This window comes from Geotrypetes seraphini, chromosome 5, assembly GCF_902459505.1.
Source record: "Geotrypetes seraphini chromosome 5, aGeoSer1.1, whole genome shotgun sequence".
NCBI classification, from domain to species: domain Eukaryota; kingdom Metazoa; phylum Chordata; class Amphibia; order Gymnophiona; family Dermophiidae; genus Geotrypetes; species Geotrypetes seraphini.
The window spans coordinates 161,554,020-161,569,365 of NC_047088.1; the positions used below are offsets into that span (position 1 = coordinate 161,554,020).

Genomic DNA, 15,346 nt, shown 5'->3' on the forward strand with positions numbered 1-15,346 from the left:
GGGCCCTGACAGACACCTGAAATGTACGTGGCCACTGAGCTGATTGCAGCAATGGAACCTCCCTGTTGCAATCAGCTAAGCGTCTGCAGCAACTGAAATCAGCAGGAGGGATACCAACTTCCTCCAGCCACCGAACCCCCACCTCCTTTGGGAGGGGTCTTAAGTGCCTGGGCCAATTAGGGCCTTAGGCCCTTCGCTGGTGCATCCTGCAATGCACCGGTAAAGGGAAGTCTCACCATTCTGTGGAGGCGGGCCTGCCAGCCGGAAGGAGTAAGCATCCCTCTGGCCGGCCAACGAAAAAAAGGTATTGGTGGGGTCTGGGTGGACTTGGAGGGGGGGTCGGTGGGGGATACCTGCAGGGAGGGTTCCAGCAAGAAGGCATTGGCATCCCTCCTGCCAATGATCGTACGATGAGGTGGTTTCCGGCAGGAGGGACTGGGCATCCCTCCTGCTGGGCATCCCTCCTGTTGGGGGTTGCCTCGGGGGGAGTGGCACTTGGAGGAATTGGGCACTCTTTCTGCCGCGGATATTTGGGGGTAGGGAGCGACTTTGGGGTTTCCGGCCAGAGGTACTGGGCATCCTTCCTGCCAGGGAATGTCTTGTGGAGGGGTGCCAGGTTCCCTGCCACGGCTGCTAAACTGATCGTGGCAGGGAGATTCTCTTGCTGTGATAAGCTCAGTGGCAATGCGATTCTCTAACTGGCGCCTGCAAGGGGGATTGGTATGGGTGAGGCATGCACTTGAGTTATAGAATACTACAAGTACCAGTCGCCTATTTGACATCAATTAAGCAGACTGAAAACCCACCTTTCTGATGTAGTCTTTAATCTATATCCCTACTCCCCACTGCCCTAGCCAGCAGATTAACCATACCCCTAACTGTATCCACGACATCCTGTCTGTCTGTCTTATCTGTTTAGTTTGTAAGCTCCTATGAGGAGGGACTATCTCTTTCTTGACTCTGTACAGCGCTACATACGTCTGATAGTACTATAGAAATAATTAATAGTAGTAGTGTAAGTGCTCATGTCAGTTAGGTGCATAACTGCAGACTTATGCTAGTTAGTTTATAACGGCAATGGCAAATGTAATTGCCCATATAGAATTCATACTTAGCTTGCATCATCCCGGCACCTAAGTTTAGGTGGTCTGTAGAGAATTAACCTATAATGTCAAAACAAACAGAAAGTATTAGAGAACCAGCATATATTATTTTATTTTTTCTTTATAAATCTTTATTGATTTTTAAGGTCAACAAAAGTGCAGAATCGTATATATACATTAATCAGCAGGTTAACACTTATAATCATAATCAATAACAATGCATAAATAATAAATCCCCTCTTTCATTCCATTACATTTCATTAAGGATTAAGACAAAGCAAAGAGATAGCTACCCCCCCCCCCCTGGATATGTGTGCACATTTTCTCTGTCTAATATATCTAATATAATTTATCTCTAATATCTAATATAATATATATCTAATATATCTAATATAAATCAAATATAATAAAACCCTAAGCTGCTCATGTGCACTCTTACCTGCATGCTCCCGTTTTCCGTGCGCTATAGGTCCCCGCAGGTAGGAGTGCGCATGCATGGCTTAGGGTTTTGTCGGCTTCAGGCGGAGCAGAGTCTGTTGGCCGCCGCGGCTGTCGGCGGCTGCAGGCCGCGGCAACTTGGGGCGGCTGTTGGCAGAGGGGCAGATGCAAGGTAAGGGGTGCTGCTGGACAGGGGAAGAGACGGGGGGGGGGGGAGAAAAAGTAAGGGAGGCCTACTGCTGGACGGGGGAGCAGGAAAGAGGTGCTATTTCCTAAAGCATTACCTACAAAAAGATGCACACAGAGAAAATCCTGGGAAAGTTCTCCATTTGGGTGCAGGGAACTTGAAAGCAGTCTGTAAGACTAAAAGCTCACTTCCAACTACTTTCCTCTGCTCAAAAGGTGCCCAGATCAACTGAAAGGTTCTGATGGACAGGGGAAGAGACGGGGGGGGGAGGGGAGAAAAAGGAAGGGAGGCCTTCTGCTGGACAGGGGTACAGGAAAGAGTTGCTGCTGGACAGTGGGAGATTAAAAAAAGGGAGAAGGGCTGCTGCTGGATAAGGGGAGCCGTGAAGGGGTGGTGGTGGACACAGGGAAGGTAAAAGGAAGGGAGAATGGGTGGACAGCCGAGGAAAAAGAAAGACAGAAAGAAAGACAGAAATACAGAAAGCGGCTAAGGAGAGAGAGAGAGAGAAAGAAATAAAGACAGACACACACACATATATTCTACCACCCATTAATGTGGCTATAAGACTAGTTAAAAATAAAAGACAACAGCAACAAAGTAATAGAAGATATCAACAGGCTCCAAACCAGTTTAAATAAATTGCTATGCCCCAACATGTCAGCATTCATTTTCTCATACCTATAGCTTGAGCATAAATTCGCCCACCAAAAAGGAAAATAATTCTCTGGGACGGGATGGGAAGATGAGTTTGTCCTCGTGTCATTCTCTAGGCAGAAACAAACTCCCATACTTTCTAAAAGCCTCCAGATTGCATCTATGCTCCATCTTGAACTGCAAATATTAATATTTGTATTGTATCTGCACGGGTCTCAACAGACACTAGACTCAACAGTTCTAAACTCGTGATTATGAAGTCTCCTTCCCTGGGAGACAAAGGGCTCCTTTTACTAAGCTGGGCTAGCGGTTTTAGCGCGTGCTACATTGCCCCACACGCTACACGCTAATGCTTCCATAGAGCTGACGTTAGTATTTTTTCTGACGTTAGTATTTTTTCATCTTTAGCGTGCGCTCAAAACGCTAGCGCAGCTTAGTAAAAGGAGCCCTAAGTGTCAAAACTGATATAAGAAGACTATTATTAATACCTGTGTTTCCATGTTTTTACCTTTCACAACAGGACATCAGTGGTGATGCCGCATTGCCAAAAATCTCGCCACGCCACTTACTTTGATGTCGCAGTATTGCGCTGCCTGCTGCAAGCTCACTGGTCTGAAGAAGGCACACAGTGGTCCCTAATGTATTATCTACAGAGGTTGCGACACATGCTGCAAGAGAAGCCTGAGAAGCCTCCGGAGCCAGAAATCCCCCACCTGCCCCGACCACGCAGCAGTTCCATGGTGGCTGCAGCGCCCTCACTAGTTAATACTCACAAGACTCAAGTAAGAAGACCAAGTTGCCTATGTGTTTGCTCTCCAGCTTTACATGCTCTCATATTCCTGTTTTTATTTGATGGATCACCTTTCAGCCTTCAATTTGGAGCTGCTGTTCTTCTACTTTTAACTCTAACCTAGTCTTATTACTTTAGAAATCCCAGTGTCTTTTACTGCTGTGCAACTGCGATATGTCGCTGCATTGGTTTCTAGTGCTGTCATTTCTTCATTAGTAATATTAGGATTTATCTCGCACCTTTTTCATCTGTAGCTCAAGGCAAGTTATATTCAGGTCCAGTAGGTATTTCTCTGCTCCTTGAGGGATCACAATCTAAGTTTGTACATGGGACAATAGAGCGCTGACTGCCCAAGTATTTGCACCTGGCTTCTCATAAGAACATAAATAGTGAATGAATCCAGGTCACAAGCACTTGTCAGAAAACCAAATAATAGCAACATTCTATGCTACTAATCCCAGGGCAAGTCGTGGCTTCCTTCATGTCTGTCTCAATAGCATATTATGGACTTTTCCTCCAGCAACTTCTCCAGCAAGAAGTTCTAGAACTTAACTATTCTTTAAGTGAAAAAATATTTCCTTCTATTGGTTTTAAAAGTATTTCCCTGTAACTTCTCAGCCCATTGCTGTAACCATTAGGCTATTCTTTCACATTAAGCTCTTTATATTTAATACTAGCTGATGCCCCGGCGTTGCACGGGTATTTAATTATAGCAATAACACTGTAAATGGATTCAAATAAAGATACTTTATAGTGGTGAATGAAATTATTTTTTTACAGCTTAATAAAAAGTACAATATTCAAATTATAATGTGAAATATTTGACAAAATGAATACAATACAACTAACGCAAAACGTGATTATAAACAACAATTTTAGTTTCACCTCCTGGAGCAAGAACATATAAATTATTGGGTGAACCCAGCCTTGAGCAAGCAACATAGAGTTGTGGGCCGCGAGACCCCCAGAACATATCACCCCAGGTAGTGAGGGATCTGCATACCAAGTTTAGTTCAAATCGGTCAAGCCGTTTTTGAATTACTGTGAGAATGGCAGCTTTTTACATTTTTTCCATTGACATGAATGGGTGAAATCTGATTTTCTGTTTGTAGCTCCGCCCATGTGTGCAGGTGGGCCGAGAGACCCCCAGAACATATCACCCCAGGTAGTGAGGGATCTGCATACCAAGTTTCGTTCAAATCGGTCAAGCCGTTTTTGAATTACTGTGAGAATGGCAGCTTTTTACATTTTTTCCATTGACATGAATGAGTGAAATCTGATTTTCTGTTTGTAGCTCCGCCCACATGTGCAGGTGGGCCGCGAGACCCCCAGAACATATCACCCCAGGTAGTGAGGGATCTGCATACCAAGTTTAGTTCAAATCGGTCAAGCCGTTTTTGAATTACTGTGAGAATGGCAGCTTTTTACATTTTTTCCATTGACATGAATGGGTGAAATCTGATTTTCTGTTTGTAGCTCCGCCCATGTGTGCAGGTGGGCCAAGAGACCCCCAGAACATATCACCCCAGGTAGTGAGGGATCTGCATACCAAGTTTCGTTCAAATCGGTCAAGCCGTTTTTGAATTACTGTGAGAATGGCAGCTTTTTACATTTTTTCCATTGACATGAATGAGTGAAATCTGATTTTCTGTTTGTAGCTCCGCCCACATGTGCAGGTGGGCCGCGAGACCCCCAGAACATATCACCCCAGGTAGTGAGGGATCTGCATACCAAGTTTCGTTCAAATCGGTCAAGCCGTTTTTGAATTACTGTGAGAATGGCAGCTTTTTACATTTTTTCCATTGACATGAATGGGTGAAATCTGATTTTCTGTTTGTAGCTCCGCCCACATGTGCAGGTGGGCCGCGAGACCCCCAGAACATATCACCCCAGGTAGTGAGGGATCTGCATACCAAGTTTCGTTCAAATCGATCAAGCCGTTTTTGAATTACTGTGAGAATGGCAGCTTTTTACATTTTTTCCATTGACATGAATGGGTGAAATCTGATTTTATGATTGTAGCTCCGCCCACGTGTGCAGGTGGGCCGCGAGACCCCCAGAACATATCATCCCAGGTAGTGAGGGATCTGCATACCAAGTTTTGTTTAAATCGGTCAAGCCGTTTTTGTGTGATCGCGGCACATACACACACACACACATACATACATACATACCTCTGATTTTATATATATAGATTTCAAGAGCAACTTCAGGGGACACTACTGAATCCAACTGTACACCACACCAATAGCCTTTATGCCTTCATATATCACCTATATGTAGATACAGTAGGTTTTAAGTGGATATTAGAAGGTTTACATAATCCACTATAAGGGTAGTAGTTAGAGTGGAATATGGGCCTGAGTCCCATCTCTATAGTCCGCTGCACCGCCCACTAGGCTACTTCAGGAACCTACTTGCTGCTCCACTTGGACTGGCCATAACATCTGAAGCTATCATACAAGCAGGAATATTCAATTTCATTCACATCTTTGGGGGGATGGCAGAGGGGTCATTGACCACTGGGGGATGACCACTGGCTTTCATTCCCTTCTCTCCATCTGTTCCCATTTGTCTTAATCTGAGATTTGAACATAATAACATAAGAAATGCCGCTGCTGGGTCAGACCAGTGGTCCATCCTGCCCAGCAGTCCGCTCACGCGGCGGCCCTCAGGTCAAAGACCAGTGCTCTAAATGAGTCCAGCCTCACCTGCATATGTTCCAGTTTAGCAGGAACTTGTCCAACTCTGTCATGAAACCCTGGAGGGTGTTTTCCCCTATAACAGACTCCGGAAGAGTGTTCCAGCTTTCCACCACTCTCTGAGTGAAGAAGAATTTCCTTACGTTTGTACGGAATCTAACCCCTTCAACTTTAGAGAGTGCCCTCTCGTTCTCCCTACCTTGGAGAGGGTGAATAGTCTGTCTTTCTCTACTAAGTCTATTCCTTTCAGTATTTTGAACGTTTTGATCAAGTCCCCTCTCAGTCTCCTCTTTTCAAGAGAGAAGAGGCCCAGTTTCTCCAGTCTCTCACTGTACAGCAACTCCTCCAGCCCCTTAACCATTTTAGTCACTCTTCTCTGGACCCTTTCGAGTAGTACCCTGTCCTTCTTCATGTAAGGCGACCAGTGCTGGGCACAGTTTTCCAGGTGATGACCCTCTCCGATCTGTTTGTGATCCCCTTCCTAATCATTTCTAGCATTCTGTTCGCCCTTTTTGCCGCCGCCACACATTGTGCAGACGGCTTCATTAACTTGTCGATCAGAACTTCCAAGTCTCTCCAGGTCTCTCCAAGTACCGCCCCGGACATCCTGTATTCGTTCATGAGGTTTTTGTTCCCAACATGCATCACTTTACACTTATCCATGTTGAACCTCGTTTGCCATGTCGATGCCCATTTCTCAAGCTTGATTATGTCACGTTGCAGATCTTCACAATCCCCCTGTGAATAACTTCGTATCGTCCGCAAATTTAATCACCTCGTTCGTCGTACCAATGTCCAGATCATTTATAAAGATGTTGAAGAGCATGGGTCCAATCACCAAGCCCTGCAGCACCCCATTGGTCATGCTCTTCCAGTCCGAGTATTGTCCATTTACCCCCACTCTCTGTTTCCTATGCTCCAGCCAGTTTTTGATCCACTTGAGTATTTCACCCTCGATTCCATGACTCGCAATTTTCCGAAGTAATCGTTCATGCGGAACCTTGTCGAACACCTTCTGAAAATCCAGATATACGATGTCGACCGGGTCGCCCTTGTCTATCTGCCTGTTTACTCCCTCGAAAAAGTGCAGCAAGTTTGTCAGACAAGATCTGCCTTTGCTGAAACCGTGCTGGCTGGTCCTCATCAGACCATGTCTGTCAAGGTGATCAATGATGCAGTCTTTTATCAGCACCTCTACCATCTTTCCCGGTACCGAGGTTAGACTCACCAGTCTGTAGTTTCCCGGATCTCCCCTCGAACCCTTTTTGAAGATCGGCATAACATTCGCCACCTTCCAGTCTTCCATAATCTTGTCTTATCTGTTGAAAGCTATATTTTTATTGTACACCGCTCAGAAGTTTGATTGAGCGGTATAAGAAATTTTAAATAAACTTGAAACTTGACTGCCTAGACGTAACTTATACATTGTGACATAGGCAACCTAAAAACATGTCTAAATGCCCAGAATTTATTCAAAGTGACCAGATAACTACTGCAGGGACAAAATACAGAACCCCACACACTTCCCCAATGATCACTGACCCCCCCCCCTTCACCACATAAAAATCAGAATAAAAATGTAAATACTTGCCTCCAGAACATCAGCACCTGGCATAGGAAAGCCTAGTAGAGTTGCACAGAGGTGGCTTAAGTAATCTGAGGGTTGGGCTAGTGAACTATAGAGAGGAGGACCCAGGCCCATAAGCCACTCTAACCACTGCATTCATGCTGAAAAATGTAAGCCCACCAAAAAAACCCCAAACCCTATTGTACTGCCATATAGGTGCCACCTGCAGCCATAAGGGTTATTGGGGTTATAGACAGGTGAGTATAGTAGGTTTTGGGGGTGTTTGGGGGGTCTCACCATGACTTATAATGGAGTTCTGGTGAGATGTGTATGTGGCACCCTTGTTGCCATGTCTGGGTGGCCAGTCCATCACTTTGCTGACCCCTCCCACTTCCAAAATGTCTTTTTCTAGGCGTTTTGGACATGGACAATTTTTTTTAGACGAGAATGTGGTCTAAAGATAGACGACTTGGCAGTCTGGATAATCAAACGGCTGGACTTATAATTAGACGATTCTCGAAAAAGAATATATTTTGGATGTATTTTTCGAGAATGAACTTTAGATGCTGCCGACTTTAGACAACTAGCGCTCTAGGCCCAAGACAGACTTAGATGTTTGGGGTTTTTTTTATTATGCTGCTCTAAGTATGCAATATACCTTGATATAATATTACCCTTCAATATATTTATGCTACATTTTTGTTTCTTGACACCTTGAAATAATCTAGCTGAAAAATATTAGATTAAAAAAGCTTTCTGAAAATAAGACCTGTGGTGTGGCTAGAGAGCACATCACTGGGACCTACTGAATGAAGAAAAGTAGCATCCTAGTTTCCTTTATAGAATACTAGCGTAACTCAGTATACAGTATCGGGCTTATAATAATAAAAAAAGAAAGTTCAAAAAGTGGCCTAAATCGGTACTTGGACAATTAAAAAAGCCAGATCGTTCAAGTACCGATAATCAAAGCTGATTTTAGATGTATCTAAAATCAGCTTAGGTCTTTACCCTGCCTCTAAATGCCTAGAGCGAAAAGAGGTGTTTTTAGAGGAGGGGAAAGGGCAGGAGGTGGGCCGACCTAAACTTAGTCGTACAGCAAGTATAACCAAAAACTTTAACAGATTGCCCAGTCGGAACTTATACGTTTTGACTTAGACCAAGTCAAAACAGGTATAAGTTCCGAATAGGGGCTGCTGAGCTGATCGCGGCTGCCAAGATCAGCTCAGCAGCCCCGGAAAACTGCCCACCCACCACCGCAACAATCGCGGCAGGAGAGATGCCCAATCTCGCTTGCCACGATCGCGATCCATCTCCCCCTCAAACCCTGACAAAACCCCAGCCTCCCTGATCAGCCTCCCTGAACCCCCGAACATCCCTCCCTAACCCCGCTACCCCCCAACACCTCCTCAACCCCCGACACCCCAACTCACGTTAAGTTGGTCGGCCGGACAGGTCCCAAGCCCGGCCTTAGGTGCTTGGCCAACCAGAATTGGCCTAGTTGCCTTAGGCCCCTCCTGTGGGCGTGGCCTTAGGAGCCTAGCCAAATCAGGCCCTAGGCCCGCCATTTGGAGGATAGTTGGTCTGACCCAGTATGGCTATTCTTAGGTTCATAGTTAGCATTGTAGATGCAGCAGCAAAGCACTAGCCAAAGATTTAGCATTTAAAAAAAAATGAGCAAATGTCACTCCTCTAGCAGTCAATGGGACTTTTTAGTGAGCTGTAGCAAGCAACTTTTTAGAAAAAAACATTCTGTAGACAATAAGCATTACACAAGCAAGACAGTGCAGTGTATCAATCTGCTATGTTCCAATGTTTTATGTGACCAGAAAAAGAAAAATATAGAAAATCGGGCATATAAAAACCCTTTAGTTTCACAGTTGGCTTTTTCTTACTTGCTCCGTTGCCTTTTTGCGGAATGAAGGATCTCACCATGAAGTGCAATGAAGAGGAGAAAACTTCAAGCACCGAAGCATTTTCCAAAGTGTCACTGACTAACCTGCGCAGACCAGCTGTCCCAGACCTCTCTTCAGACCTAGGAATGAACATCTTTAAGAAGGTAAGTAGATCAGTCCATAGGAGGGGCCTTAGGCACCTGGGCCAACCGGAATCTTAGGCCTCTCTCCCAGTGCATTCTAGGAGGCACTGGGAGTGGCCTAGGATTCTTACTGGTCAATGGAGTCCTAGGCCACTCCCAATGCATCCCAAAATGCACTGGGAGAGAAGCCTAAGATTCCGGTTGGCCCAGGTGCCTAAGGCCCTCTCTGCTGATGATTTTAGAGGGGTGGGGGGAACTGGGAGGAGGGACTGGGCATCCCTCCTGCCAGTGGATATGTCAGTGGGGTAGCGGCAAGAGGAATCTGCTGTGCACATTCGGGGGTGGGGGTGGCTTCGGGGGGTTCCAGCAGGAAGGACCGGGCATCCCTCCTGCTGGTAGTCTTCATGAGGGGACAAGTTCCCTGCTGCGACCGTTAAAGTGATCACGGCAGGGAGATTCCCTTGCTGTGATCAGCTCAGTGGCAACCCGATTCTCTAACCGATGCCTGTGACAAGGAAGCTGGCTAGAGAATCGTGGTATTAGGCGGGCTTAGGTGCCTGTCCATGAGGACAGACGCAATTCTATATAGGACACCCGTGTGCGATTCTCAAAAGCCACTTAGGCAGCTTCTGAGACCGGGTTTCCTATGCAGAATTCTGCCCAAACTGCAGACAAAAATTTTACATGTGAAAGGCAACGGTTAGAAGACAGAGGGAAGGAGATTGTGAAATACTAACAGATTAGAAAAACTAATACTGGGGTCCTTTTGCTAAAAGATGTTATGCACTAACACATACCGGGATACAACTTATTTCGTAAGGACAGAGAGGGAAAGTCAGGGGGAGGGGTGACACTATACATTAAAGAAGACATCAAAACTACCAGAATCATAGATGTCAAGTACACCGGGGAATCCCTCTGGGTGAACCTGGCCAGAGGCAGGGAAAAATGTCTGTATCTTGGTGTAGTATATAGACCTCCAAGACAACTGGAAGACAAAGACTCCAAATTAATTGAAGACATAGAGAATATCACTCTATGGGGAGATGCTGTTCTGCTAGGGGACTTCAACATGCCTGACATAGATTGGAACTCATACTCAGCAACAACCAGCGGCAGCAGGAGACTGTTAACATCCATAAAGGGAGCACGACTCAAACAAATGGTATTGGAACCCACTAGGGCCCAGGCGATCCTGGACCTGGTACTCACCAACGGGGATAGCGTCTCGAAGGTCTCGGTAGGAGATATGCTAGCCTCCACAACATGGTGTGGTTCTACCTCAGGAAAAGTTTCCCTAGATCAAACACGAAAACGAAAGTACTCAAATTCCGAGGCACTGACTTCGAACGCATGGGAGATTTCGTCCACCGGACACTGCAGAACCAAGCTAAGACCAATGATGTGGAAGCTATGTGATCATCCCTGAAATCTACCATACATGAAGCAACAAGCCTCTACATTAAATCAGTACACAAACGGCAGAGAAACAACAAACCCCAATGATACTCCGCAGAAATCTCGCACCTCGTCAAGGAGAAGAGAAAAGCATTTATTTTCTACAAACGAACGGAGACTAGGGAAGCTAAACTAGAACATAGGGCGAGGTCAGCAGCGGTCAAAACGGCAATCAGGGAGGCTAAACTTCGAGTGGAAGAGACTCTGGCAAAGAACATGAAGAAAGGGGACAAATCCTTCTTCAGGTATATTAGTGATAGGAAAAAGAACACAGATGGGATAGTACGCCTTAGAAAACCAGATGGGAACTGCGCAGAATCAGATTCCGATAAAGCAGAACTACTGAATGAATACTTCTGCTCGGTCTTCACTGTGAGGCACCGGGGCACGGTCCGCAGTTGCAGGCAAGGCCCAGCTTGGAAGACCCGTTTCAGAATTTCGAGTTCACACCTGGCGACGTCTACTACAAACTGGCAAGACTCAAGGTGAACAAAGCCATGGGACCGGACAATCTACACCCCAGGGTGCTCAGTGAGCTGCGTGATGTCCTGGCAGAACCGCTATCAGGACTCTTCAATCTCTCCCTAAGTTCGGGGAGAGTCCCCATAGACTGGAAAACAGCTAACGTCGTTCCAATGCACAAAAAGGGTTGCAGGGCAGAAGCTGCAAACTACAGACCGGTGAGTCTCACATCAATAGTATGCAAACTCGTGGAAACACTAATCAAACATAAATTAGATGCAATCTTGGATGAAGAGAATCTACGGGATCCCAGTCAACACGGATTCAACAAGGGTAGGTCCTGCCAATCCAATATCATCAGCTTCTTTGACTGGGTAACAAAACAGTTAGACTTGGGAGAATCCATGGACGTCGTATACCTAGACTTCAGCAAAGCTTTCGATAGTGTCCCGCATCACAGGCTGTTGAGCAAGATGAAATCAATGGGGCTGGGAGAAACACTAACTACATGGGTCAATGACTGGCTGAGTGGCAGACTTCAGAGGGTGGTAGTTAACGGTACCCTCTCTAAAACATCGGAGGTGACCAGTGGAGTACTGCAGGGCTCAGTCTTGGGCCCGCTCCTTTTCAACATATTCATAGATGACCTAACTCAGGGGCTTCAAGGTAAGGTAACATTATTCGCTGACGACGCCAAACTATGCAATATAGCGAGAAATGGCAATTCACCCGATAGTATGACACAGGACCTACATTTGTTGGAGCTTTGGTCCTCGACCTAGCAGCTGGGCTTCAACGCTAAGAAATGCAAGATCATGCACCTCAGCAGCAGAAATCCCTGCAGAACTTACACCTTGAATGGTGAGACCTTAGCTAGAACTTCAACAGAACGAGACATGGGAGTGATCATCAGCGCAGACATGAAAACTGCTGATCATGTGGAGAAGGCTTCATCTAAGGCAAGACAGTTGTTAGGTTGCATCCGCAGGAGTTTCGTCAGCCGGAAGCCTGAAGTCATAATGCCATTATACAGAACCATGGTGAGGCCTCATTTGGAATACTGTGTGCAATTCTGGAGGCCACACGACCGAAAATATGTACTGAGAGTAGAGTCCGATGGCCACCAGGATGGTCTCGGGGCTCAAGGATCTATCGTATGAGGAAAGGCTGAAAAATTTGCGGCTGTACTCACTCGAGGAACGTAGGGAGAGAGGAGACATGATCGAGACGTTTAAGTATATTACCTGCCATATCGAGATGGAAGAAGAGATTCTCTTTCTCAAAGGACCCTCAGCCACAAAAGGGCATCCGCTCAAACTCAGGGGCGGGAAATTTCATGGCGACACCAGGAAATATTTCTTCACCGAGAGAGTGGTTGATCCTTGGAATGAGCTCCCGGTGCAGGTGATCGAGGCAAACAGCGTGCAAGAATTTAAGAGCAAATGGGATGCCCATGTGGAATCCCTTAGAGGGTTAAGCCAAGGGAACCTGTCACCAGGAGCGGGATCCCTAGGATAGTAGACTTGGGAGTGGGTCAGTAGAGTGGGCAGACCTGATGGGCTATGGCCCTTATCTGCCGTCATCTTCTATGTTTCTACTTATGGGGATTTTCTATAAATGTTGCCTAAAGTTAAGCACCTACATTGATGCGCTTAGCCTATGTAGGCACCTAACTTAATTGTTTAATAGACTTAATCATAGAAACATAGAAACATAGAAATAGACGGCAGATAAGGGCCCACGGCCCATCTAGTCTGCCCACCTTAATGTCCCTCCCCTACCTTTGCCCTGTGAATAGATCCCATGTGCCGATCCCATTTGGCCTTAAAATCAGGCACGCTGCTGGCCTCAATCACCTGTAGTGGAAGACTATTCCAGCGATCAACCACTCTTTCAGTGAAAAAGAATTTCCTGGTGTCACCTCGTAGTTTCCCGCCCCTGATTTTCAACGGATGCCCTCTTGTTGTCGTGGGACCCTTAAAAAAGAAGATATCTTCCTCCGCCTCGATGCGGCCCGTAAGATACTTGAACGTCTCGATCATGTCCCCCCTCTCTCTGCGCTCCTCGAGCGAGTATAGCTGTAATTTGTCAAGCCGTTTTTCGTATGGTAGATCCTTGAGTCCCGAGACCATCCGGGTGGCCATTCTTTGCACCGACTCCAGTCTCAGCACATCCTTGCGATAATGCGGCCTCCAGAATTGCACACAGTATTCCAGGTGGGGCCTCACCATGGATCTATACAATGGCATAATGACTTCCGCCTTACGACTGACGAAACCCCTTCGTATGCAGCCCATGATTTGTCTTGCCTTGGACGAAGCCTGCTCCACTTGATTGGCAGACTTCATGTCCTCACTGACGATTACCCCCAAGTCTCGTTCTGCTACCGTTTTTGCTAGGATCTCGCCATTAAGGGTATAAGACTTGCATGGATACTGGCTGCCCAGGTGCATAACTTTGCATTTTTTGGCATTGAAGTTGAGTTGCCATGTCCTAGACCATCGCTCCAGTAGGAGTAGGTCGTGCATCATGTTGTCGGGCACTGAATCTTCGTCTGTTGTGCATTTGCCCACTACATTACTCAGTTTGGCGTCATCGGCGAATAATGTTATTTTACCTCGAAGCCCTTCTGCCAAGTCTCTTATAAAGATGTTGAATAGGATTGGGCCCAAGACTGAGCCCTGTGGTACTCCACTAATCACCTCCGTCATTTCGGAGGAGGTGCCGTTCACCACCACCCTTTGGAGCCTACCTCCAAGCCAGCTCCCAACCCATTTCGTCAATGTGTTACCTAATCCTATAGAACTCATCTTGCTCAGTAACCTGCGGTGTGGTACGCTATCGAATGCTTTGCTAAAGTCCAGGTACACGATGTCCAGGGACTCCCCTATATCCAGCTTTCCCGTTACCCAGTCAAAGAAGCTGATCAGGTTGGATTGGCAGGATCTCCCCTTAGTAAATCCATGTTGTCGGGGATCCCGTAGATTCTCCTCATCCAGGATCTTATCTAATTGGTGTTTGATTAGAGTTTCCATTAGTTTGCTCACTATCGATGTTAGACTCACTGGTCTGTAGTTTGCTGTCTCCATCTTTGAGCCTTTCTTGTGGAGTGGAATGACGTTAGCCGTCCTCCAGTCCAACGGGATGCTGCCTGTACTAAGGGAGAGGTTGAAGAGCGCGGACAGTGGCTCCGCCAAGACATCACTCAGCTCCCTAAGCACCCTGGGGTGCAGGTTGTCCGGCCCCATTGCTTTGTTAACCTTGAGCTTTGACAGCTCACCGTAGACACTGCTGGGCGTAAACTCAAAGTTACTAAACGGGTCAACTGAGCCAACCCTTGTCTGTAGCTGAGGGCCGAGCCCTGGCGCTTCTCGGGTGAAGACTGAGCAGAAGTATTCATTTAATAGTTGGGCTTTTTCCGAATCCTTTTCCACATAGTCTCTGTCTGGTTTCCTAAGACGTACAATCCCGCCTGAGTTTTTTCTTCTATCACTGATATACCTGAAGAAGGATTTATCTCCCTTCTGGATGTTCTTTGCTAGAGACTCCTCCATGAGGAATTTAGCCTCCCTGACTGCTGTTTTGACGGCTTTTGATTTGGCCAGGTAGTCTGCTCTAGAGTCCTGCTTCCCTGATTGTTTGTAAGAGATGAATGCTTTTTTCTTCTCCTTGATCAGGTCTGAGATCTCCACAGTAAACCACTGTGGTTTATTGTTCCTTCGCCGTTTACTTACTGATTTTACATAGCGGTTTGTTGCTTCTTGTATGGTTGCTTTCAAAGTCGACCACATGTCTTCCACGTTATCGGTTTCTTCTTGGCTTTGTAGCGCCTGGTGAACGAAGTCTCCCATTTCTTTGAAATTTGTGTCCTTGAATTTGAGGACTTTGGTTAGTGTAGTAGATTTAGTGAAACCTTTCCTGATATTGAACCATACCATGTTGTGGTCACT

General features: G+C 46.2%; 1 protein-coding gene across 1 annotated transcript in view; it reads left to right on the top strand.

Annotated features, from left to right (window-relative positions):
- UNC80 (unc-80 homolog, NALCN channel complex subunit) overlaps positions 1-15,346 on the top strand; it is a 392,207-nt gene that overhangs the window by 39,054 nt on the left and 337,807 nt on the right. Inside the window, 2 exon segments of the mRNA XM_033945805.1 lie at positions 2,903-3,164; positions 9,363-9,497. Coding sequence (XP_033801696.1) covers positions 2,903-3,164; positions 9,363-9,497 — 397 coding nt within the window.